The sequence below is a fragment of the Chaetodon trifascialis genome, chromosome 17 (genome assembly GCF_039877785.1).
Source record: "Chaetodon trifascialis isolate fChaTrf1 chromosome 17, fChaTrf1.hap1, whole genome shotgun sequence".
In the NCBI taxonomy this organism is placed as follows: Eukaryota; Metazoa; Chordata; class Actinopteri; order Chaetodontiformes; family Chaetodontidae; genus Chaetodon; species Chaetodon trifascialis.
The window spans coordinates 6,111,760-6,138,778 of record NC_092072.1 but is presented as its reverse complement, the minus strand read 5'-3'; the positions used below and the strand labels follow the sequence as shown (position 1 = coordinate 6,138,778).

The following is a 27,019-nucleotide window of genomic DNA, read 5'->3' as shown; positions in this document are numbered from 1 at the left end:
AGTATGTCAGTAAGAGTGGATTATTTCACATTCAAGAATGAGATGATCACCTCATCTTAAAGCCCACTTAACTTCATGCCTAAGACTATTTTCAGGATGTGCGCACCACTGATGGCACCTTTCTCAATGCGGAACTTTTAAATGCAGGAAAATCTGAGCAAATCCCCAAATTCTGCAGCAGTGAATCTGAGACTGACTCTTCATTGCTTCAATTTAACAGAGTCTTTATTAACAGCACACAATCTGAATATTTTAAGGCTCGGTTCACATAATGTTATCACTGAGGCCATTTCTGCAGAGTTCCAATAAAAACCGTCCAGCCTGTAAGCTGTGGGTGATCCTGCCAGCTTTCCTCATATGAATTCCCTTTTCACCTCCACTGTACTGGGGTGGCAGCGAAAAGGATCCTAGAAAGAACATATAATATCTGAATCTCAACAGATAAAAGCCAAACCTAAGTGAATGGCTAGATACCCACAGAGATAAGGGAGAATAATGGCTTTTTGTGATTTAGGTGAATTAATCCTTTAAGCTTTATAAAAGTGCTCGATAATCCTTCAGAAATCCTCAATATATATTAAAACGAGTGATATATTCCAGATCTGGACAAAGTTATATTAACCATTTCTATGTAATTCAGGGACAAAGTTCACAAAATAAAGTCAGAGCTCTGCTTTCTCTCTCGTCTCACGGCTGCCCTCAGGCATACACTCCTCATGCCACCTCTCCTCTTTGACTCTGTCTCTCCGTTCGCCTCTCTCCCTCTTCCTTTATCTTGAGCGACACCACCACCTCACTTCGCCCGCCATCTATTCATCTTTCCACCCTCTTCCCGTCATCCGAGCCGTGTCAGCACCGCGTCTGTGGACCCATGCAGCCTCAGCTGGCTCCCCGCGGGCCCAGCGCCCATTATCCTCTGCATCGATCTCTGCTGCATCGATGAACGATCGCGACAACGGACGCAGAAGAGGAAGGAAGAATGGACAGACGGATGGGGTGAATGAATGCGGATGGGGGGGTGGAGATGAAATGAGGTGAGTGACAAATTAAGCAAGGCAGAGAGAGAGGAGAGAAAATACAAGAGAGGTAAAGAGCAGAGGGATAGGATGATGGACGGAGGGAGGGAGGGCATCTTAGGACCATTCGTCAATAGCCAGCAGTGCGACCTTGGGGATCGATGGGGCCGACAGCCGATCAGTCAATAGGCTCCATAACTAGCTCTGCTGGGCAAGGACGGGGAGGAGAGCCGGAGAAGAAAAGAAGGCCTGGTCATAACAGTCAATAGGCCACAAAAACAGGCCGCCTGTCAGCTCTGACAAGTCCGGCACAAAAAACAATGAAGAGGAGCGAAGAGTGATGGAGGCAGAAAGAGAACATGGTCAGAACAAACGGACGGATGACACATGAGATAATGAAAGAGGAGATCTCATGTTGCTAAAACCACCTTTAGCCAGGATCAAGACCGATCCTAAACCCGACCAGACCTGAACCACGGAAGAAGCCACTAATGAATGAGGTCGTCCTGCCAGTGGGGGCGCCGGATCAGGAAGGGATTAAACTACACGTGTCGTTATGGAGGGCTGATACAGATGTTGATCTTCACTTCTGTACGTGCCAGTAGGAGAATGATAAGAAATGTGGAGGTAAGACCAAAAAAAATCCAAGAAAAGTGAGTTAGAAGTTGAGTTCACCTGTCAAAGGGTGTGCGTGAGGAGATTTCTCCAAGTGGGCACAACTGGTTTTTTTAAAAAGTTTCTGTAGTACAAGAGCTCGTTTCAAGCCCTTAATGATCTGGTTGTGCAGCTGGTGATATTTGATTCATATCAGAAGGGAGCTCATCAGAAAAATCGACACGGCTGCTCCGCAAGAGACCCGTTGCACTCACTCTGACACAAAAGACACAAGAAGAAGCCGAAAAACTGCACGGCGCTGCGGAGGAAGCGGCAGAATGCGCAGAAAGGGCGAAGCTCCCGAATAAGCGATCCATTGTTGATGAGCACACCGATGCGCACACACACAGACACACCGAGGAGGACTCCTTGGGAAATCATGGTTATTAATTATCAAGCCAAGGCGATAAATAAATAATACGGAGTGGAGCAGCGGTGGTACGCTGCGAGTGGTTAGAATGCCAGATTGTTCCAAACGGCAGCAGCAGCAGCAGCAGTAGGTCAGTAATTAATGAAATCAAAGAGCTGCTCTAATGAGAGACAAAGAGCACTTCCCTCACTGGTGACCCCCAGCCCCTCCCCCGGGTAAACAGGAACCCAATCGGACAGAATACAAAAACAGCCGATGACACACTGATAGTTTGGGTTTGAAATATGTTTATGTGCACACACACGCGCAGATGAGCCGACACACCTTGTAAACAGCGAGGTTGCAAACACGCGGGGGGAGAGACGAGAACACAAATTAACAAAATCTTTCCGGCCCTGCGAGAGGCCGCAGCCAGCTTATGATCCTCATTTGTCCCACTCCTCCCCACCCTCCTCCTCTTCCTCTTCCTCCCACCAGCCATTATCTCATTTCATTTCTCCACGGCCAGTTGTTTATTTGTTTATCGGCGGGCAGATAATACAACAGAATTAATCTGCTAATTCCTCATTTTTTAACAGACCAATTGTGCTGTTTATGTAAATGGGCAGAAAAGCAGGGCTGCTTCTACAGCCCGGGCTGGCCGGCTGGCTGACTGGAGGATTTAATTATCAAGGCTAATTACTTGTTTTCCTCCGACAGTTAACACAGGGCTGCCACTGCCGCCGCTACTACACTTCCCTGGGTGCTAACGCCCGAGGCGGCCGGTTTCCTGGGAAGGACCGGGCGGTGAGAGAACACCACAGGAAACAAAGCCGCCTTTTCTCAGCTTGTCATTTTAAATGATCGGTTTGTCGTCCGTCAGAGTGTGGGTTTGGGACTTTGCTGTGAGGGCAGGTATTCATTTGTGTCTGGCTCTGACAAAACAGAGTGTGTCACAGACACCGATGGCCCGGCTGTCCAGGACAGACGCCGCGTGACTTCGACATCTGTGGTTCAAATCCAGCTGGGGACCTCTTCTCACTCTCACTTCCTGTCTGATCCTTCATACGGTCCAATGAAGGCAGAAAAGCTAACAATCATAACCCCTTATTAAGACATGTCATTCACTGTCATTCAGTGTCTCCACTTTTCTGCAAACATATCAAATACCTCAAGTAAAAATGTTTATTTGTTGGATTGGCTGCAATAAAATCAAAATTTATCAAAGTTTTGATAATTGATGAACCGTGAAGGCCGAGATGCCAAACAGCTGAAGGTTGCGGGTTCTGCTTTTCTTGGTTTTACATCTCATGAACGTTAATATCTCTGGAGCATGGACTGACGGAGCACACAAATCGAGACATGTGACGACTCTGGAATACAGAGATGAGCCGTTTTCTTCTTCTTCACAGAGCGAGTGATTAATCAGTTATTCAAGAAAATGATTGGCAGATCAGTTGAGAACAAAAATAATCCTTAGCTGCAGCTCCGTGTTTTGAAAAAGCGGGTTGTGATTTTGTCCTGTGCCTTTTGAATCTGCTGTGACTAATCGATGCAGAAGACAACCAGAAACAACCTCGCATCCTCTCCCGACGAAGGCGAGAGAGCCGAGAACGTCGGAGAACAAAGCTCGTTATGTCGGAGATGATTAGAGCGAGCTCACTTTGACAGAAAATGACTAACTCGCACCAACGCCTTCTTGATTACCAATACTAATCTGTTATGTCACTACAATACATACGCAGCAATCTGCTCACACACAGACTCACATGTTCCCTGACATCTCTGCTGCAGGACTCAGCCGCCGTTGACATCCAGTCACCGCGGAAACATGTGTCACGCACACATGCCGGAGGACAGATGCGTGACTGCGCATCGGCACGCATGTGTTCGCTCACAAACGCGTGGGAATCGAGCCAACGCCGCATCCTCAAGACGGACGTGTAGTGAGCAAGAGAAGCAACATGTTGAGTGATAAAAGGTGCAGATGGGGTCTTAGGTAATTATAGTTCATCAACACGACTCAGCTCACACTGATCAGGCTGTTAATACACACACACACACACACACACACACACACACGTCTACACTATTGCCTGAAAAACAGCATTTTCATAATTAGCCTTGACTAATAGGGCAGAGATGTTGGCCTGTTGGAAGAAACACGCAGCCCTTAATTCTGCCATCAACAGTTTTACAGGATATTCAAAAGGAATAATGTGGGACACCATTAATAAACTAAATTTGCATGTTTTATTTGACGTTAATTGGTCAGCTTTTCCCTAGAGAGCATTGTAGCTGCTGAGAGATACTGAGCTTTGAAGAAGATTTTTAGACTTTATTTTACATTTAACAAATAAAAGTGACATTTATTTGTGTGAAGTCAAGTGTTTGAGGTCTCCTCTCAGCCCATTAGCAAGTGCTGTCATTTCACCTCGACCATGATGGTGCTTTCACCTTAACAAAGTCCTTATTCTGACCCAAAACACAACCTAGCCCATTTTTCAGTCACCCCAGAGGACGTGGGTATTTTCTCATTTAAGCTTGAGGACCTGTGGGTAAAAATTCTTGTCGCTTAACATCTAACACCACTTAAGTCTTAGACGTTTAAATGGGAATGGTTAACGAACCCTGATCAGCACAGCAGCAGCAAACAGGCCCACAAACTGCAGGCTAAAGTCACCGGCACATTTATTTCTTTCTGCCCCACTGCGCTCTAAACACACACTTTTCCTCACCATGAATGACCCCTCACACACACGCACGCACACGCCGCACTTCCATACCAACAGCGCAGAGCCCCACAGCTGACTTCCTGATCCCTGAGGGTTAAAGGGGAAAAGTCATCTGTCCAAACGATCGCAGTGTCCAGTGCAGAGCTCAAAGGTCACGTCCCCAGAGGTCTCGGCCTATATGCTGAGGGGACGCTTCAAGTGGCACAGGAACCAATCAGAGCACCAGGAGAGGCTTGTAGGGGGATTTGATCAGATGTATGCACGCTTCATTTTACAAGCCGAACGCCTTCAGGCGTTTTGTACCCTCATGTGCAAATCATGGGTGATGGATTGATTGAGGCTTTTGATCGTGAGGTGCTTTTAGCGCCTTACACTGAGGCTATAAAGGCTTTTGATACAGGGAGAAAACCTCAGGCGCCATCTGATGTTCATGTATGAGATTTTACAGAGAAACGTATGAGGGCGAATCCAGAACGCCGCAAGGTTTGAGATCATTCACAGCAGCAATTTTACAAACAAGCTTTACTCTGCTGTACGTTGTATTTGCTATCAAATTACTGTATGATAACCTGTGGAAACACCATTTACTGCAAGCCTGCATCAGAGTTTGCAGTCACTACTGGGTTAAAGTTCCACTGCTCTGGACTCCAGGGAACATTTAGCCATGTGAAGGAGGTCCTTCATCCGCCACAGACAGCTTATGGCCATGTTATGGGCGGCTGGAGCGGAAAGAACGGATGGAGGGAGGGCAGAAAATATCAAAAGGGGGGACAGAGGTGTCTGTGGGGGGAAAGCAGGATGGGATGACAGATGATGAGGGCAGAGCAGGGTCGTGATTCCATGCTGCCGGAGCCCTTCAGAGGCGAGCAGCGTGGCACACGGCATCGCTAATGAAATCTGTGCATTCGCTCGCCAAGCAGTGAGAAACGGGCGGGGTGAAAGGTGGAGGAAGGAGGAAAAAAAAGAAGTGTATGCAAAAGAAGCAGGGAGAAATAATTAAAGACGGAGGTAGAGTGATGAAAAAATGAAGGAAGATGGAGACAGGCAGACGCGCAGAGAGTGAGTGACAGAGGAAGAGAGAGCAGAAGACAAAGGAAAAGAGAGAGAGAGAGAGAGAGAGAGGAAGCCTCATCTCCATACGCTGTGATGGCAGGCAGATTTGAATTTAGGGCCCGTCTCTCATGGAGCCCCTATAAATAGGGAAGAGGAGCAAACACCAGGCAATTTCGCTGCAACACCAAACACAATGCCTGATTGAGGGCAAATTAAAATGCAAATGCAACACTTCCATTTTTCCAGATTTCACCTGCGAGATAAGCGAAGGACCTCTGTTTCTTTCATAAAGTGGAAGTGTGCGCGGGTGCGTGCGCGACTTGTGTGTTTGTGTGCGCTTATGCACAAGTGTGTATATTTGTTTGTTTGTCGAGTTTGAAATGAGAGGAGACAGGAGGGAGACTGGAGGTGAGGTTGTATAAACAGATTAGATTCAGTTTTGTCCTCTCCAAGCTGCATTTCAATCGTCATCCTCGCCGCCTTTCCTTGCACCCTTGTCCGCCTGCGATTTCGCCAGACCTTCAACAGGCTTCGACCTGATGAACGTTACGAAAGAATACCAAAACATTTTTTTAAAACAGGATACCAGGAAAACAATTTCAAGCAGAGCGCTGATTAGAGTTTTTTTATATTCGATGAGCCGCGACAGAGAAGTCCACCCACAAGAGTCAAAGATTCGTCTCTGCTCGCCGCATCAAAAAGCTGATCACAGAGAGGGAATTTAGAAGCATTATGAGCCATTTTACAATTCCACAAACTGGCATAAATAAGCTTTTTTGAGCACAAAGTGTTTAACCCTCCGAACCCCACACCTCACCGGCGGGTTTTCTTTTAACAAATTGCCAAAATTACACCTTTTATCATCAGCAGAAACTGTAAGGATCACTTTATTCCACGTGTTATTTAACATGTTGCCAGAAATAAATGTCTGATCCTGTAAAAACATTAAAGTCTGCACTCCTCTGTGCAACTGGAAAGCCTCGCATCGCAACAATTCAGCAAAAAGTCGATATATGTAAAGCACGTGGAGGCCCCAGTTATTCCAGTGTCTTCAAATATTGTATAAATAAACTGTGCTGTTTCAGCAGAGGTGCAGGACTTCCATGTTGTTGTGAAAAAAGGCCCAAAAACTGCTTTGGGTTCAGAGATTTAAGTGCTGACACATTCAGCTTCAGCCTGTTAATTGCTACAAAGCCACCGCTTCACCATATGAATTCAAACCTTTCCAAGTCACGGGTCAGAAACATATTCAACCGCTGTGGTCACATGGTCTCAGTGAGCAGAAGGTTTGCAGTTCAAGCCAAGCGAAGGGCAAATGTCGACCACAAAGCGCTGCCCACTGACCAATGCTCACACTGTTTGAATCGTGGCAGACTCACAAGCCATTCCCAGCTATAAGTGTTTTAAGCATGCGAGGACAGGAAGAGGCAGGAATGGACGGAGAAAATAAGAGCGGAAACGGAAAAAAGAAGAGAAAACGAGAGCCGAGTGAGTGACAACCAGACAGAAAATGATAGACAGGCGGACAGAAAAAGCAGGAAAGAGGACTAAACCTAACGGTCTTTCCTTTAAGCCACTCTTTGACTAACTGAGCTGAATTTTTCATCAGCCTCCGCTCTCGGGGGGTGGGCGGCTAAAAGCGAGCCTTCTCCGTGCCCTCATGCTGTGTACATGTCCGTGTGTGCACGTACGTAGGAAGAGTGGAAAAGAGAAAACGAGCGACCGCTGAGGTGGCGAGCGTGCATCAGTAGGCGAGTCACACGCGTACAGTAAACGAGGATATGTGACTTCCTTTTGCCCTCGCACAGATTGTCAGAATATGGGAAAGAGAGGCAGAAATGGAGGACTTGTGTCAGTTAACAAGGACACGGTAATTTATTCACTATTAGCTTTGACTCTCCGCTGTTGGGCGTTTTCAGAGCTCAAGGCTACTTTTCAGCCTCAGAGCAGGCTTTGGTGGGATGCAAAGAGAATAAAAGTGGAGAAGAAGAGCTGAAAAAGGGACAGTAGAGGAAGGGGAAAGTCGAAAGGGTTGTTTGAGGTAAGATTATCAGATTTTATTATGGCGGTCTAAACAGGAAGTGCGTGATTTGCACTCCTTGTTTACACAGATGGATGTCAGTGAAGCAGTGGTCAGACTGCTCTTCACATTGACAAACTGCACTGGTTACAACATGGCTACGAGCTGAAATCCTGAGGCCAAACCAGCTCACGCCCGACTCTTCCATCACCACCTGCTGTCTTTAATCCGTGCTGGACTTCCTGCATCTTTAAAAAATGATGTCTTTGCAACTACTTCTACTTATACTACTTCTCTTCTTTGCTCAACAAATGACGGCCAGCTTTTAAACTGACTCAAGTCTTGTGTGCTGCGATCTGAGTCAGATGTTTGAGTGGTGCCGCCGCTTTGCATCATTATCAACATCCGCCAGCGCCCTGCCCCCCCCCCCACAAGAGTTCCCACAAGGACACACATCACACGCCTCGACTGCACTGTGCAAACAAACAAAATGTATGGAGGTTGAAGGTTGCTCTTGGCTTCAGCAGTGAGAGCCGAGCGCCAGCGCTGCGGTCTACGTGCTGGAGAACAATTACATTCCACGAACCGGTAACCAATTTACATTCACATGTAAATCCACACAATCCCGGCCAATGAATAGGCTTCATTGAATGCTTTAGTGGCGTTTAGTGATTTAGTGGCAGGCTCCTTCAAATGACCTTCCAGCAAAGTCCATTACTTTACCCCGCTTCCAAACACACACAGACACACACACACACACACACACTCAAGACTTCAGAGAGGCAGGTAATTCGCCATTAACTGGAGCCACTCAATCCCTGAAACACTGCCAAGTTCAATTGTGTGAGTGAGATAGATGGAGAATGCGAAAGAGAACGAGAGAAAGAGGGAGGGAGAGACAGATGGAAAGAGCAATTGAGAGAGAGTGACAGAGCGAGTGAGAAAAAGGACGAGAGGCAGGAAGGCACTTTATTCTGCCACTTCCTGCGCAAAAGCATCCCTTCCCATCTGCCCTGGAGAGAGCATCCCAGTCACCTCAGCTCCATACCAGTCGGACCATCTGACCACTCCAGCATGCATCGCCACAGAGATGTATGCACGTGGAGACGACTCGGCTGCACAGACATTAATTAATGCACACATAATCCCCTCTGAAAAGACGGGAAAAAGAAAAGCCACGCACAGAAGTGAACGACTTCACAGAGCAAACGACACAAAACGCTTTCCTTGTGATGTGTTCACATGCTAATTCGAGTGCAAACACTGCACGTTTCAGGCAGCGAGCACACAAACAAGAACGCCACTCAAACGCACAACAGAACCAGGAGGAACTGCCTGCATCACTATCGGCCTCATAATAACCTTCGGTAACCCCATTAAAATCAATTCATCCACACAAGGTGCACCCAACACACACACACACACACACACACACACACACACACACACACACACACACACACACACACACACACACACACCCATCTATACACACAGAACGGGAGCTCAGAAACACCAGCCACACATGACAAATGTATTAAATGTGAGGGCAAACCAATTACACAGCATAGACCAATTCTTGCTAAAACACACACACACATACACACACATCCCTTCGTACACTCAGTCCTTCTCAGCAGAGCTGTAATAACCATAGCTAGCATTTAGCTACAGGCTGGACCAAGGGGAGATACAGAAGAAACCGTGTAATAGACCTTAAGCTGCAGAGGAAAAGAAAAGCTTTTCAATATTTTATATCAAACATTCATTTTTCTTATTATTGCATGTCGCATTTACACTGAGTATGTGCTCACGGTGTTAATGTATGTGTGTGTCACAAAGCGTGCAGGTACAGCACAACATGACATTGTAATTCGCTCAGTGCGTGTTTGCAGAACGCACAAGGGCAAATGAACATTAATGCAGGCCCGCATGCATGAATTACAGGTGAGATGGGGAGTATAAAAGGCAATTTTGTTTCATGTTATTGACTTTCAAATTATATTAATGTAAATGCCTCCCTGTCAAAAAAGACGGACACAGAGAGAAAAAGCCGGCAGAGAGGGAGAGAGCAAGGAAGGGATGTGAGTAATCCAGCGAAACTAGAATGTAAGCTGCTTTCAGAGATCATTTTGTTATTAAGGTCGACTTAAATTGCTCCGTGGAAAGTGAAAATACCTGCAGAGAAATAACACCCAGCTACGCCGCTCTTAGCTTTTAACCTGTTTCAACAAACTGCTTTGGTTTTCCGGCTGGCAGACACACTGTATGCTTGCAGCTTGAGCTGATCCACCACCACATATTCGCAAAACTGTAGCCGTTAGGGACAAAAAGTGAAGGACCCAGGTCTTTTCTCAGGGCTTGGTGAACATTAAACAGACCTTAAAGACAAATACCCTAACCCTAACCATATTCGTCAGGATGATACTGCTGCTCATGCTCAAGGCTTCAATTTGACTTCTCCCAGAATTCTCAGTAAAGTGTGATTTTTCCATCAGATCTTAGATTTCTGATGCCAAAGGTCAGATCTGATTTCATTTGTATTGTCTATTTTGCAGAATGGCTGCAACGTTTTCTATGAGACATGAACCAATGAGCAGAGAGGGTTTTCCATCCAAGAATCTCAAATCAGATCACAGAGTGCCCCAGTTAGAGAGGGTGCTTTGGGGTGCTGGATGCCAGAATGTGGATCAGTCTTCCAGCTGAGGCACACAATTTCTACTTGCAACAGTTGGTGAAGATTTTTCCTTTTTTTTCCCCTTTCTGTTTTGCTTGTGCAGTGCTCTTTCGATGGCTGTTGGTGCTACACCCGATTTGCATATTTTCTTAGCAAATAAAGCCTCTGCAGTCTTACTGTAGTCCTGGTTCTGGCACCTGTGGTGCAAAACAAGCAAGATTGACTTGCTGTGCTGAATCTGTATTTTGCCTGAGGAGTGTTTTCCTCCTCTGATGTGCCAGTGAGAATGATTGATGCTTTAGGCATGATTATGCATCGTGTTGGTTCAGAGTGACAAGATTAGAGTTCAGCGAGATCTCACTGTATTAACCTATTGTAGACAACACAGGAACAAATGCCTTTGGTGGTCTCGCTGTTTTGTTGACAGACAATCACTGGCTGCTCTCGCATACGACCGATTAATCAAATACCATGCTCTTTGATTGGGCTGGCTGGCTGACAGACCAGAAGACAAAATGGCAATGGGCATCTGGCTGACTTGATTACCAGCTGAATGCAGCGTTTGCAGCAGAATAACAGCCCATCAAAACAAATGTGGCGCTGAATGACATCAGCAACAATGGAATTAGAAGGCCCACATTAAACAGGAGAGGTCGCACCACAATCACTGCATTGACAGGAGGGATGTCATGTTGAGGGGGGAGACTGTCCCTTATTGAATTGATAGTGGATGGATAAAAATAATAAAAATCCAAACACGGTACGGTGGGCCTTCAAACACACTTTTCTTCAGATTCCTGCGTGGCCCGCCAAGTAAAGTCTATAAGTGGGAAACTCTGGAATGGTTTTCTGATTAACTGCTGGCTGCCTGACTTAATGGCCTCCTGGCTGTCTTAGTGGTTGCTTGGTTGCCAGATCACTTGACTAAATGGCTGGTTGTCCAGCCAGCTGGTTAACTGCCTAACTGATTGACTGGCTGGCGCACTGATTGGCTGCCAGTCTAATTGACTTTTTCATTTACATTTATAGCTGAGGGGGAAGCTGGGAAACAACAGGAGCACACTCCACCCAACCATCCTGCACTGATGACACTCTGATTGCAATCACGACCAGGCACACAAAGAAACACGCACAGAAATGTACTTATGGTCTGGATATGTACATGCATGGCAAGCAGACAAGAGTGCAAACACACACAGCCGACAGGAGCAGCGTATACACTTACATAGCATACACTTACAGGTGAGGACAAAAGCAAGTGGCACACGTTGGCCTGCACAGTTCCAATTAACACAACTGTCATTACAATCAAAAGAAGCAAAATGAAGAGGTTACTGATGAAGAAGGTGAGGCACTATGCCACAGGGATGGGTATATTTCATTTGAGCTTCCTGCTCTGAGCTTGTTGTATACACTGCTTTCTGCTGCGCGTGGCTTTAATTAACAGGGTGACTGTGCGACAGTTAAAATGGGGTGATAGTTCTGGTTGGCGAGGTCCCCCGTGGGGCTGTTGACCATTAGTTACGCTCTAAAGCAGTGTTTTCACAAGGTCCCCGTTTTGTCTGCATCACGAAGGCTCGCACGGACGCAGATGCACTGTGAGGAATAAAATGCACTCGACTCATTTGGTTATGCGCGGTGAGAGGAAAACTCCACAGGGCACCTTTAATGTTTCAAGAACGTCCACTTTTCTATTCAGATATTCCAAATCTATCTCCTGACGTTAAAACACAGGCTCTGTGCTTCGGGTTAGCACTGAAGAATTCTGTTAAACGAATCCGAACACGTGAGGCTTGTGCCAAAATTGCAGGCCATTGCACTGCCTTCCTCCCCACCTCTGCATACTCTCTAATACATTTTTCTCACCGTGTCCTTTTCTCTTTTTTCCCTCTCAACTACCCCCATAGTCTCTCCATGCCTCATTTCCTCGTTGCCTCCCTCATTTGGACCTACAGTAAACTGAGCAGAATAAGTTTCATCCATTCCCACCCCGCCACTTAGCCTTTTACAGCCTGTTTCGCTCTCCTTTGCACTTTTGATAAACTGAGCAGATCAGGTCCCATGCTGCTATGTTAACCTTCCTCGCCACTCGTCACATTACATCCTCTGGCACCTACAAAGCTCTCTCCCTCCCGCCCTCGCCTTCTGATAAACTGAGAAGAGCAGGTCCCATGCTGGCATGTTAACCTGCCTCGCCCACTCACCCCATTACAGCCTTTGCCATCTACGCCGCTCACACTCACATGCTCTCGCCCTCAACCCAGTCACTAACACCCTTTCATTATGGATAGTCTTCTCCACGGGGGGCTATCACTTCAAAGACACCCTGCTTCCCTCTTCCGTGTTGGTGTGGAGAGGGTGCAGATGACGGGGTGTGATGAGGTGTACGGGAGGTAAGGCCCGGGGTAGGGAGGGGTTATCATTAAAGTGACTGAGCTGGAGCTGCTGTGCGATTTATGTATTTATTCATCACCAAGGAAGCTGCGCATTAAAAGGTCGGGCAATTTTCCAGGTCACTGACCAAACCCACACGGCGAGGAAGCGAGGGGAAGGAGAGGACAGGAGGGGAGAGACAAAAGGGGGAGAGAGAGGCCACGATGGCAAGCTGGTGAAGGCGATATTGGCAGTCGGACACACATCGGTGCGTTCAAACCTCACCTGTCTGTGTGTGCGTGCATGAGCCGGGCTTGCCAAAGCACTCCTGCATGTGTGCCCATGCTGTTTGTTTGTGTGGGAGAGAGAGAGAGAGGAGGAGGGTGCGTCTGCGGTTTGTGTGTGCGTTCACGTCTGTCTGCACACCGGCTGTGGTTAATGAGTTTGAAAGGTCAAACGCCTCTCAGAAAGATTAATGGGGTTTCCTAGGCACGGGGGTAATGGTTTACGAGGCCCAGCCGGACACATTTCTAACATGACGGTCATTACCGCCGCGGAGCAGAGACGGAAGGAGGGATCGCGAGCAAAGACAAGGACGACACAGAGCTCCTGGGCAGCAGGCAGTGGGTAGAGAACTGTGTGTGTGTGTGTGTGTGTGTGTGTGTGTGTCTGTGTCTGTGTGTGTGTGTGTGTGTGTGAGAGTGTGTGTGTGTTCTCATGCATAGGCGGACTATGGCTTCATTCTAAATACATTTAGCTACAACAACCTTTTGTTCGAGTTTTGTAGTTTTGACTAAAGAACATAATGGAAATGACAAGAAAACCATTTGCTGTAAGAATAAATATAACCATTGGAAAGTCCTTAAAAAGCATAAATATCAGATCCCTTCATTTATTAAAACAAGCTGGTATGTAGGTCTGGTCGTCTAGTCAGTGTGTGGCCATCCCCCCTGCTGTGATCAAGACCAGTTTTATCTGATTCGGTTTGAAAAGTCTGCTGCAGGCTGCTCTCTGTGCACAGCTGAGACTTGGTGTGCTGTGCTGCTTTCAGGTACCGTGGGAGTCTCCATATGACGAGGCTTAACAGTCAGCTGAGGAGCAGAGGCCTTCTGGATGGTGGAGAAGTTCACAATATCACAATGTGCACGTTTGAATTTTAAGAAACTGGAATTGAGGCCACATGAAAATGGACAAAAATCTGGGGGAGTGGAGTTAGAATGAAGGGAGCTTAGCTGCATTAGCCACTACTAGCATAACACAGCAGAATCTCTCTGAAATGCTGGAAGCTAGGGTTGCATCTTGGGTAATGTAGTTGGTAGGAATAAATGACACAAAACAGAACATATCTCTCTGACAATGGTGTGCAAAGCTAAATTGGTGGAGGACATTTTTTAATGCGACGCTGTGCGGCGGCCAGCTTTCAGATGTCCACAACCAGCACCTGAATGCACCACGCATACACAGAGCAGCCTGTGTTCAGTCTCTCTGTTTCTCTCCGTGTCTGTTAACAAGTGCTGCAGCTTGATTCAGCTCAGCGAAGTAAGTAATTGCCAAAGTTGTCATACGGCTGCCATTAGAGAAGGACTCAGTATCTTTATGGCTGGCGCGTTTCTGAATATTGGCGAGCGCACGCAATTGTATCTGAGCATGTGTGAAGAGCCATTCTTCACAGTCCATATGCGCGAATGTTGCATAACACAGCTTTGGAAAATGCACGTGTAAAAGGCACAGAAAAGAATTAAACTTTCATTACGATGTCTCCTGTATCTACATATATGAGAAGCGGTTGGAGATGGTCAGGAGCAACTGGAGAAGCATGATGTAGCATTTATAATCAAAGTGCAAAGAAGAGCGCAGGAGGATGTACATGTATAAACATGTTTGATGTAAGCTGCAGCCTTTCTCCCCCTCTTCAACCCGCACACACACAATAAAAGTTCTCCTAACATGTGTCATCGGGTCAGACATGGCCGAGGAAGACAAGCGGACATGAAAAGCACATTAAGAAACAGCGTTCACGGGCCAGCCGTCCTCAGCCGGAGCCAGCGAGGCGGACACTGACACAGCAGAGCAGAGATGAACAGGGGCAGCTAATGGTGGAGTTCAGCTGTAGAGGTGTGTGGGGTCTCCAAGTACGCCACGTGTGTGTGTGTGGGTGTGTGTGTGTGTGTTGGCTGGAAAGGGAGCATGTGCCTGAAGCTGGGAGTCTGAGTAGATGCTGTTTCAGGTGTGTCTTTAAAACATGTGCCAGCCTGGTACATGGACGCGTGAAAAGGAGTGCGCCTCATGTTTTAATAAGACGAGAACCCGCTCTTGTCTGCTCACATAACTGTTACATAACTGGATATGGACTGCTGGACAATATCGCCTCAGCTGTAGCCAATCCCAAACGTTCAAAGCATGTGGGATGACCTCGTGCTCCAAACAGCATTTCTCCAAGATGGATGTGAACATAGTGAAATGGGAAAATATCATTAAGACAGCAACAGTCTCCTCCAAGTGTCACAAACTGATGTTTAGGTTTAAGTGACGAAGTTAATTTAGAATTTGGTTTGTTTGTCCTTTGTCAAGGCAAATTTGGAGCCCCTTTATAGCCATCACTATCCAATTAAGGCAAAAAAAAGCCCAAAATAGTAGCTCAAAATGAAAAATATGAAAGATGTTCACCCAAATTCCAGCAACCCACTCACCCCAAAAAGGTGTTCTGCATTAAATATGTGCAGGTAACGCATGTCATTTCAGGCTCGCCAGAAGACAATGCGAACATCTAAAAGTGTGTTACTGTTTAGAGAAGCATGGACAACCGTGCACGTACAAACTGTGAGAGTGTGTGTTTGTCTTGCTGTTCGTTGCAGGACCTCTGTCACCTCCATGACAGTGTGATGGGACTGCCTAAACCAGGCTCAATTGAGGCTGATGGTCTCTAAGCCAACATCTGAGAGGGAGGGCAACACATTTAACCTCTGGTAGAACACTGCCTCCTCACACTCACACTCACACTCACACTCACACACACACACACACACACACACACACACACACACACACACACACACACACACACAGGTTACGATTCCTTTCCCAGCATTTTACTCACAAAGCCCCAAAGCCGGCTCTTGATTAAAAAGAAATTGATGCATTAGAGCGTGCATGGTCAAAATTGTGTAACAGCAAGCAAATCTGAGTCCACTTTGGAGTCACGTAGGGTCATTCAGCACTTGAAATTTGCAATAACTGATCCAGGATCAGGTGAACAAAGGAGTAAGAAAAACTGGCCAACTGAAGCAGGATGTGGGGAGACAAATTTTCCACCAGAGCTGTTAAGGCAGTGGAGTTTTCAGGTGTGTTTATCAGAGCGTATTTGGTCGAGACTGAACCAAGTCTTATAAAACAGAAATCTGCTTGCCTCAATACATCCTAATGAAACTGTTTTTCATACCAAGGTCTAAATGAGCGGCTGATGATGTTTTCACTATCGGAAAACAAGCAAATGAAATGAAAAGCTGGGAGCGTGAGGGTGTTAGACGGACTGAGCTCCGCTGAGTTGTCAGTGCAATTCCCAACATGCCCACCCACATCAAGCCTCGCATTAATGCGGTTAGTGTTTACTCTCAATGCAAAACACCCCGAGCAGAAATTTCTGCCAAGAGCACAGCTCCAGCTCCACACAAATACACACCAGTGACATTCATCAACTTCAGACACCTCAGGACTGAAAAGCCTGCCAACAAAAAAACTCCTCTAATCCATTAGTATCCCAACAAAAGCAGCTAAGATGAATAATGGGTTTGAGGCATCCGTACAAAAATCAGGCAAAAAAATATGTCTTAACTCCAGGATGCTGGCGGTGTGGGTGGTGCGAGACATTTTCAATTTAATTTTCTCCAGTTGTGTTTTTTATTAGACTTTTCTGCATATGACCTTTGAGGAACCTTTCTGAGAACAGACCCTCGAGATGTTTACATAAGGCTCTGGCATGAAAGCACAAGTACATTTGCTGAAGCAGCTCTGGTTGATGAGTCATTGTGAGCTCCTCTCCTTCTACTTTTCACATACAGTACGCAGCATCAGATGATCATGTTCACTCTGTCTTATATGAATAAATGTACTCATACACACCTCCAGCTACACACTTGTACTGATCTTCTGTGTTATATGATAAGAGATAATGTCGCTGAGCTCGACCGCCTGGTTACCTTGATGCATGTGGTGGATACCCAGGAACCATCCATCCTGACTATCCCTTTCGGGGTTGCGGGGGGGCTGGAGCCTATCCCAGCTGTCATAGGGCGAGGGCGCCAGCCGATCGCAGGGCAACATATACAGACGAACAACCATTCACGCTCACACTCACACCTAAGGGCAATTTAGAGTCACCAATCAACCTAATGAGCATGTTTTTGGTCTGTGGGAGGAAGCCAGAGTGCCCGGAGAGAACCCACGCATGCACGGGAAGAACATGCAGAACTTCATACAGAAAGGCCCTGCCCGACCCGGGGATCAAACCGGCAACCTTCACGCTACCTGTGCCACCGGACACCCAGGAACCTTAAATAAAAACACGTGGCTAACAAGGGTTCTACTTGCAAAGCAGAATTTTTGCTCAATTCATGAATAGATCAATCAACAGAAAATGATCAGCGACTATGTTGATTGAATGAATTGAATTGATTAATTGTTTCAGTCACAATCCAAGCAAAAAAAGTTGAGTTATACCAACACTGAATCAGCCCACTTAAGATGTAGAAGGAAACATTTACATAGCACTTTTCTAGTCTTAACAACCACTCCGAAGGCTTTACAACACAAGCCATATTCACCCGTTCACACACACATTCATCCCCATGCTCTGCATATGTCTATAAACATATTCTATTTATAATGATATAAGACAGAAAAAATGTTGACATTTTTGCTTGACAAAGGATTTCAAAGAAAAATTGTTCATTTAGTGTTGTTTAATCAACTAGCTGAGCATCATCCTACTTTATGAATGAATGCTGTTTCTCTCTCTCTCTCTTACTGCCGTTGCTGATTTCAGCCCATATTCTCAGCTTCCTTTTCACTGTTAAATTACTTTTGCTGCTGCAATGATTTAATTATCACCCGCACAAATTAATAACATTTTATCATATTTCAATATAATTCACCATAACAAGGACGAGTTGCTTGAGATGCTTTGAAATCACCCGGACAGGAAGCAGTTTGTTTGCGCTGATTTAACTCTTCCCAGAGCCGCACGTCGTGAGGATGCTTCTCAGAAAAGACAGCAGCCAAAAGGGAAGACAAATGAAAAAAAAAAGGTGCAGAAAATTTCTTCCGCGTTCTTAGAGGCAAGCAAAGATGTGTTAGAAGTGCACACACACACACACACACACACACACACACACACACACACACACACACACACACACACACACACACACACACACACACACACACACACACACACACAGATAGCAGCACAAGAAGATGTTAGAGCATAGATTCATCAATAAAATGATGCACAGCGCGTAGCTCCTCCATCTATCACAGGCAGCTGCACAGGGCCCCTTCCTCACTGTCCAACATGGCTGAAACACCTGCTAAACCCCCATCCTTCCTCCCACATGCACACACACACAAAGACTGCTCTTTCTCCCTCCTCCACCATCCCTCCCACACACACACATTCCCACCCTTTCCTCGTTCTTGCCGATCCAGCAGAATAGCCCCGATGCTGTACTTACTGTCCTTACCCTGTACAAAAGAAATCAGGTGACCCTATTGGGATCCAATGGACATGCATACTCTCTCATACATACACAACTCATTTATCAGTCTAAGTCAATGTGCTCCAGTGGAGTGGGAGGTAAATGAGGATGTGGCTGAGCTGAAGCATTGACTTGTTACAGGAACCCTTGGTCTGTTTGATTACATGTAACATACCAGAGCTGTGGAACAAAGCAGCGGTGGCAGCTTACAATTCCCTCATCACCCGCTCCCTCCCACTCGCCTTTGCTCGCCTCTAATTTTCCCTCCGTCACTCCCTCATCCACTGTTCCTCGCTTTGGCTCCGGCTCAGCCTCCCATATTCGTCACCCCTCGACCCGACACACCCCGTCTCCTTTCTCTGCTTGCAATGCATCATATTTTTAGATGAGACTCCTCTCCCTCTCTCACTCTCTCCTCCGCCTCCATTCATTTCACCGCACCTGTACCTCCCGTCTTCAGCCCTCCTCCCCCCTCTCCCGTAAATGACAGCGTCCCCGAGGCCTCGACGAGAGAATGTCGCTACGCCTGCCATCTTCACAAATCACTCTGACCTTTCATACTCGCGGAGGTCACAGTCATCTGCTCCAGCACGCACAGGTCCAAGGCTGTCCTTGCCAGCCAAGGATGGACCGATGCACTGGGCCCGGCAGTGGCAGCAGAGCAGAAATAAGCCTGCATCAATCACAGGCAATTAGTCCCAATTGATGCCTGGGAGGGTGGAGAGCTACTCCACTGCTAGTCTGGCAATTGCTGGTAAACCCAATATTAGTCAATCAGATTGCTTCTAAGTACTAATTATATGATTCAGTAATCATATGACATATGAGTGGAGTTTAATAATGATAGTTACTTTGATTATGATGTGTTCAAATCAGCGGTAAACAGAAGTACCAAGGCCTTGCATCCTAATGTCGCAGGATTTTAAAATAAATGTAATATCGCTGTTACTGTTCAGGAAATAACAGTAAAATAAGCAGTAGGTCTGATAAGTTCTGGCTTTTCATTTCAATCTACAGTTCATTCATAATGGACGAGTCCGCAAAAACCTTGGCAACATTTTTAAATATTTACTTAAAGTCCTAAAAGTATCAGTGGTAATTTTTTAGGCTGACTTTGGAAAGTTTACTAAAACTACTTTATTAACATTCAAGATGCTGGTTGCGGAAAGTGCAACTGTGTCTAAGACAATCAAAACGCCTGGTTATGCTTCAGGAAAGATCATGGGAAATAAAGGGAAAAAAAAGCCATTACTAGATGATTTTAGAGGTGAAGGCTTGCATATAAACTCTAAGAAAAAATGCCAGAGGAAGCAAAAATCCTCCTGGGCTGCGCAAACTGAGGTGAAGATTTGACCGAGCAGGTTGAAAAAAAAAAATTGCGCTTCTGCCAAGACCTTATGACTTCACTGCAGAGACGAGAAGAAGAGGAGAGAAACGGGAGAAAAACAAATGATTCGAGAGTTCCCGGCGAGTTCGGAGATCAGTCGTACGCCGAGCTGCCGCGCAAACGCACTCCACGCACGCACGCACAAACACACTCCGCGCACAGGGTCAATGGGTGCACCGAGACGGAATTAAAGCTGCAGTCTCCAGCGTAAAAGTTGGAGACTTTGCAAATCCTTCCACCGACTTAAAACTCCACTTCACTTTTCGCTTTTCTACATAAAAGACTTCCAGCGCCGGCACTCAGCACTGGCGGTGGATATAAATTGCGCAATACAGAATCAAACTATGCTGAATTACAATCATAAAGGCACAAAACACTCTCTGAAAGTCCTTCACAGCACGTCTAACCCTTCAAAACGGACTTGTAGGACTAGAACATTGTGAAAGTTTCCTAAATTAGCAGACTTTTCAGCTGATGGACTGGTGTGTATGTCTGACATGTTTAATAGTATCCATACTGTGACTTCATCCGTAACTACCCTCACATCACAAAGCGTCATGGTGGAAAATGTCAGCTGTATATTTGAAATTACGCTTGACACGACAGGTTCTAGAAGCACGCCGGAGTAATAAGGCTGCAGGTAAACAACAGGCTGAGTACCTGCCGAGAACACAGCGCAGTCAAGTCGCCCCGGCCATTCTGACAAGACAAGGCATCAAACAAAGCTCCGGACGCACGCACAGGATGATCCCGCGGGTTACGCTGAGACCCCCTCGCTCTCAATCACTCCACTCCCCGCCATCACTCTGCCGCTATTGTTCTGTACCCAGCCTGTGCCCTCTCTCGCTCCCTCTCAGCTTGCTGCGGAATGGATGGATGCAGCGGGGAGGAGAGGGAGGAGAAGGGAAGTAAATGAGATCCCGATGAGATGCCAAGGTGTGTTAGCGGTGAGGCGCGGGGAATGAGAAAAGCGGCCTGAAGGGAGGGGGAGTGGCTGGATTGACTGCGTGTGAGGTGCCGGCGTGGGATGGCGTGGACACCCGGTCGTATTAGTGTTTGCTAAGTCAGCTCTGGATGCAGGAGGCATGTATGGGAGAGGGAGTAGAGGAGAGGAAGAAGAGGAGGATGACAGATGAGGGGACAGTGGGAAGAACGGAGGGCAGAAAGAAGAGGAGAGCCGGGAACTACAACAGAAAAAATGCTGCCTTGCATATCTGCAACACAGGAAAATGCTGCTGGCACATCGGAAATGGAATAAGAGCAAAGACAAACACGAGGGGACTTGTAAAACTGAACAAAAGCTACTTGAGCATTAAAGTAAGCACCAGGGCAGTGTGCAAAAGAGAAATTTCATGAATAGTGATCAAAGAGCCACATACTGCAAATATTGTACTATAATTTAATAGGAGGTTTTAAGAGACACTCTCAAAATCCCTAATACAGGTGAGATTCACGGGCTCGCTTCCTTTGTTAAAACACAGCTCTCGTGGCAGAGTTTCACACTGTAACTGAATACAAGTAGACAGGTAGATAAGTTGCCTCAATTAACATGGTTATAATGGCCGAGAATTCAAAAGAGGGGAGAATTCTCCCCAGTGCTCCCTCTATCTCCCCAAATCCTCCCGAACAGCGAGAAGAATCGCTGCCAATAGCAGCCTTCAGGAGCACATTGCTTTCACAGCAATTAATCGCTGTCACAACATCAATTAAACAAAAGCTAGCATCCAAATCTGGCTACCCAGCATTCCAGGGAACCAAATCAATCTGGCAATGAGTCTGCGAGTGTTGCATCCAATGCTCGAGAGGAAGTGCGTGCGTGTGTGTGGCAGGGTGCACAAATGTGTGTGCGCGCGTGTTTGTATCTGCATGCGCTAAAGAGGCCCTTAAGTACAGGGAAATGGTACTCCACGCATGTGTGGAATATTTCATGAGAAGGCTCGCATGCAAGCAACATGTCCGTGTCAAGTGAGTGTGTGCATTTGATCCGCAGTCGCGTGTGCCAGCAGTGCATTTAAGTGTGTCAGTGATGTATGGCTGTGAAGTGTGTGAGCGTGCCAGATGTTCTTTTCTAGAGCCCATATACTGTAGATGTATGCGAGTGTGTGTTTGGCCCATGCATGAGTGTGTATCTGAATCCACTCAGCTATACTTTGCCAATAAAGTGCTTCTTTAAAAAGAGCCTGGGGGTCTGAAGCCATTATGTTCTTTTCCACTTCACAATCTCGGAACTGATTAGGATCACTTCCCCGGCTTCACCTGAGCCGGCCGGTAAGAAACACACACATTCAGTCAGCTCTGTGTGCGAGTGTGAGCCGATACAAGTCATACAGGTTTACAATATCTTGGCTAACTTGAGTGCAGAAAGTATTTATCTGTGGCAACCAGCCAGGCTGCCGGTAAACTGCTGGACCACAGCTCTGCCTCACTCTCTGACACACTTCAGTGCAGATGCGGGGGGGCAATTAAACAAGCCAGCAATCCAAATCCCGATCCCACATCAGCATCAAATCTTGATGAAGTACTCAGTGAGTCCTACACTGCTCCCCAGCATTCCTGTTCTGATCATGACTCTCGGTTTAATACAGATGGAAAGACAAAGGGAGTGAAGCAGCTGTCCTGCTGTTCAGATCTGACAGAGGGAACAGTTATCAGAGAAGAGCCGTGCTGGAAAACGGAGGAGAGCTGCGCGCAGTGGGATAAGCAGCAACGCGTCAGCCTAATGCGTCCTGTCGTCCGCGCCACAGCGTCGGCGGCTGCTGGAGGAGGACAAGACAAAGAGACCAGTTGCACAAAAGATGCCGTGACAAAAAAGCCCAGCACACAATCGTGATCTTTGTGACACCAGACCGGGGACCTCTCTCTCGTAACGGGAACGGGTTGCTTAACCAAACGGACTTTTCCTTTATGAATAAATCAGAAACTGGATGTTGGAGCAGACAGTGGCGCTACAGTGTGGCTTAAAAATGGATGAATTCTACTCAGTTTTCTGACTTTTAGACAAAAATCATTAAACAGCTTGACCACATCAGCCACTATAGTTCCCAGTCTGCAGAGCCGGACGGAATGCTGTGAATAATCAAACTGTGCGGGTTTTTGATAAGCTATTATATCTACTGAATGGCATTTATCTAGTTTGATTTATTAGAAATTGAGGGGAAAGTAAAATTAAAAAGAATCTAACAATCTAAATAAAGCGTATTTGTTTGCATATTGGGTTTATTCGTGGGGGAAACGCGTTTAGTTCGCGGAGCTCAGATGCGTAAATCTGTCACTGGAGGCTACAGCGTTTGAGACCGGGGGAAAAAACCTTCCTCTTTCACATGTTCGGTTTGAGCCATTTAAAGACCGTGTAAACTCACGTCTCCTCGCGCCCTCTCATCATTAGATGCACCTGCTTGTCCTCACAGGACAAGCGCAAACGCCAAACTATCTCCGCCGCGGACATCTGTCTGTCGATTAACGCCGCCCGCTGCGGACACCGGTTTGGCTTAAAGAACACAAAACACGTTTTAACATACCTTCCTCGGCGTGACAGTCTTCTTCTAGGTTCAGCAATAATATCCAAAGCAGCGAAATCAGCGTTTTATGGAGATCCATGTTTGTCTGGCCAGTTCCGCGGGGCTCTTGTCATCTCTCTCCAGCCTGCGCGCAACGCACCGCAGCAGAGACGCACTCAGTGTTTGGATGGAGCGGACGCCGTCTGGGCAAACAGTGCAGGATTCAGAGAGCCACGCGGCCTATTTGATATCTCGGGGGAGGGCTTTACGCGCGAGATTGACATCGGGCGAGCGCAATGAAGTGGGACGTGGAGTCGAGGGTACGGGAGGGTCGACCTATCGAGGAGCCGCAACCTGAAATCTCGGCGCCAGGTGTTTCCCGTACAGTCAACAGAGTGAACCGCGCGGCAGTGCCGGTCTTTTTATAGAGAGCAGAGGGGGGCTCGGTAAGTTAGGACCTGGGTTTGTGGATGTGGTGCAGAGTTTAGTGCGGATTATTTTCCTCTGTTCAGAATCCTGCACTGTTGAAGGATCTCAGTATCTTTGTTCTGCAGATAGGGGTCCTCAGGTGCCCCTCTGTTTGTGTTACTATTTCAATGAAGAGGTTTTCAGCCACAACCAAAACTCAAAACACACGTGAGACAAGAATCAGATCTAGTAAAACAGTCTTTTTTAATTATGATCACTTGATAAACTTCTCAGTTAAACATGTGAACTTAAGTGCATGTGTAGTTTATATGGACAAAAACGTAGAAAGAGACTCTGAAGCCATTAAGTGTAGACTTTGGAGCCTCGCAGTGACAAAGCTACGCCCTCTGGGATCTGACCTGGGAACATTTCTTTGTTTAATCCACATTTTTTAAAGGACATGTACATACAAACACCAGACACTAGAGCGTTTGAGGCTATCGAACGCTCTCCATCATGCAGGTCATGGTCCTTCTAAGTGCATCATACAGTTACTCATCCTTCACTGCATGTCTTTAAAGCATGTGGAGGATGTGGTGGCATGTAGTGGTGAGGTTGCAGACTGCAACCAGCTGAAAATACCCTGCCTCATCCTCCCGTATGGTGGTCTAAAAAAAAGGTGAATCCCTAGAGCAAGTGTTTGGTTTTTCCGTTCTTGGCTGCTGTAGAAACATGGCATTCTTATTTTCAGCTGATTATACACTAACGAAAATATTACTTCTGAATATTAAATTCCATTTCTGCCAGTTGATCCCCTTAAATCCTGGACCTTTAAAAGCAACACACATATGCAGGATTGCACTCATTTTCAGCAGGATTGCCTTTTTTTTTCTATTCACAGACACTTATGTGATTATAATAATTAGAGGAGGCGCTAAAGACAAATTAAATGGTGTCTTTAAGAAAAATCCTCCAATGTATTTTTCCTTATTATGCATGCAGAACCATATCAGAACAAATAAAACCAGAACAAAAGTGAAAATATGACAAATCCCGTAAGTCTGTGTCACTGTTCCCAAATCCACTGACATGACTGAACATCGACTGTCGAACAGCAGAACTGAACTGACGTGGCTGAACATTTGACACTTTTCTCCACACACAGTCCACAAATTGACTTGAGATAATTTCTGTAATGGAAATCACTTCCTTTCTCGGGGGACCATTGATTTGATGCGCCTTAAAGTGAGCAGACATGATCATAGTATTCTGCACCGAGAAAACATTATCGAGCTTTTCCACAGGGTTTGTGTGTGTGTGTATGTGTGTGTGCGCTTCTTCAGACACAACGAGAGCAAGATGAACTGAAACATGGAGGTTCTGTTTCAAGGGTTTGCATCATTGTAACACACAGACTGCACTTAACAGTCCCGTGCTCTGTCTCTCATTGTCGTAGCCACACACATATACAGTACACACACACACACACACACACACACACACGTGCACACACACAGAGCGTGTGCACATGCACAGATACTGCGCTGAATTGATCGCTCTCACAGTTTAGCTTGGAAAGCAATACGGCTTGCTGCTGATTGACATGCAAGATACAGTTTTTTTTGTTGTTGGCAAAGAGAAAACTAGTGATGTGAACACAGGTTGAATCTCCAATCAGTTTTTCTGAGTGCTGAACGGAGAGGGCTGCACTGGATTCAACAGCGCTCTCTACTCTGTATTCATTAAGAAAAAAAAATCATCACATGGTTCATTGAAAGAATCTCAAACGGAGTGCGGAGCTCGTCAACAAAGCTCATCGAGAACATAAAAATGCATTTCTGTTAACTGAATTCAGTGAGAAAGTCTACTTACTCTTCTGTCTGAAGAACAATGTGGCTCTGCAACTCACAATTACCCCCAAAAGGTCGCTCATGTGTCTGTCTGTTGTATTTTCACTCAGTGTACACTGAGGTGTACGGCTTCCTGAACGAAAACTGAATGCAGAGCTCAGGTTTTCATCAGAGCCGAGCTCAAAGCTGAAACTTCCTCAGAAACATAAACCGGCCTTAACGATAGCGAGCCTCCACTTGGCAGCTCTTCAGTGTGTACAGCCAGCCCTGGCTATTTAGCTACTTTTCAAACTTTAATGACATGCTAATGAAAAGGCTAGTCAGCACACCTAATTTTCCCCTTAAGCAAGCCCTGCAACTGCCGGACATAAAACAGCTCCGTAATAAATGTAATAAGTTCTTTTAATACCGCACACACTCAAACTCCTCCTCTGTGTACAATGGTCTGCACACACACACACACACACACACACACACACACACACACACACACACACACACACACACACACACACACACACACACACACACACACACACACACACACACACACACACACACACGCTCCCTCCTATATGCTCCATAATCAACAGTAAGAGTCATTATCACAGTTTTCACCCAGCCCCCTCTTCCTCCATCCCTGCTTTCTCTGCACAAACCACAGGCTCACACACACGCGCACATGTGCACGCGCACACACACACAGATTACGGGCCATCAGCCTGACTGATCCTCCCCAGCAGGGGGCTGGTATCCTCAGTTCTGGGAGCTGATGAACATGATCATCTGTCCTCCTCTGTGGTCATTACTCACCGAGGACAGAGGCCAACAGCCCCGCTCACTCACCGTCTCCCCTCGCAGTCCATTACCTACATGCACACAACGCTCTCTTTCATGCTCTCCGTCTCACATCGCATATCCGCCACGACCACATCGGCTGGGTTTCAAAAGGAAATGTTAAAACGCGTCACCTTTAGTGTGTTTTTACCACAACATTAAGCACCCACTGAAGCGGCATGTCCAGACTTTTTTGATGGGACTGACCCAAGTCTGGCATGGACTTGTGCATGGGTGGCATTCATTTACCATTTCTGTCACCACTGCCTACTTTCATCACATTACATCAACATTACAGTATCTTACAGTTTCTTACACTCCCATGTTTTAAGTTTTACAAGATAATATTCATAAGATGGACAGATAGGCCAACACAACTGTGGCAAGTGGCAGAATAAATATATAATAAA

The 27,019-nt window shown here is 46.4% G+C and overlaps 1 protein-coding gene across 2 annotated transcripts in view; it reads right to left on the bottom strand.

Moving 5' to 3' along the window:
• Positions 1-23,760, bottom strand: part of LOC139345414 (ephrin type-A receptor 7) — a 147,559-nt gene extending 123,799 nt beyond the window's left edge. For both annotated transcript variants that reach the window (XM_070983967.1, XM_070983968.1), the window contains exon 1: positions 23,536-23,760. In XM_070983967.1, the coding sequence (XP_070840068.1) occupies positions 23,536-23,614 (79 nt within the window). In that variant the 5' untranslated portion in view covers positions 23,615-23,760. The remainder of the gene's footprint in view (positions 1-23,535) is intronic.
• Between the last annotated feature and the right edge of the window lie 3,259 nt (positions 23,761-27,019).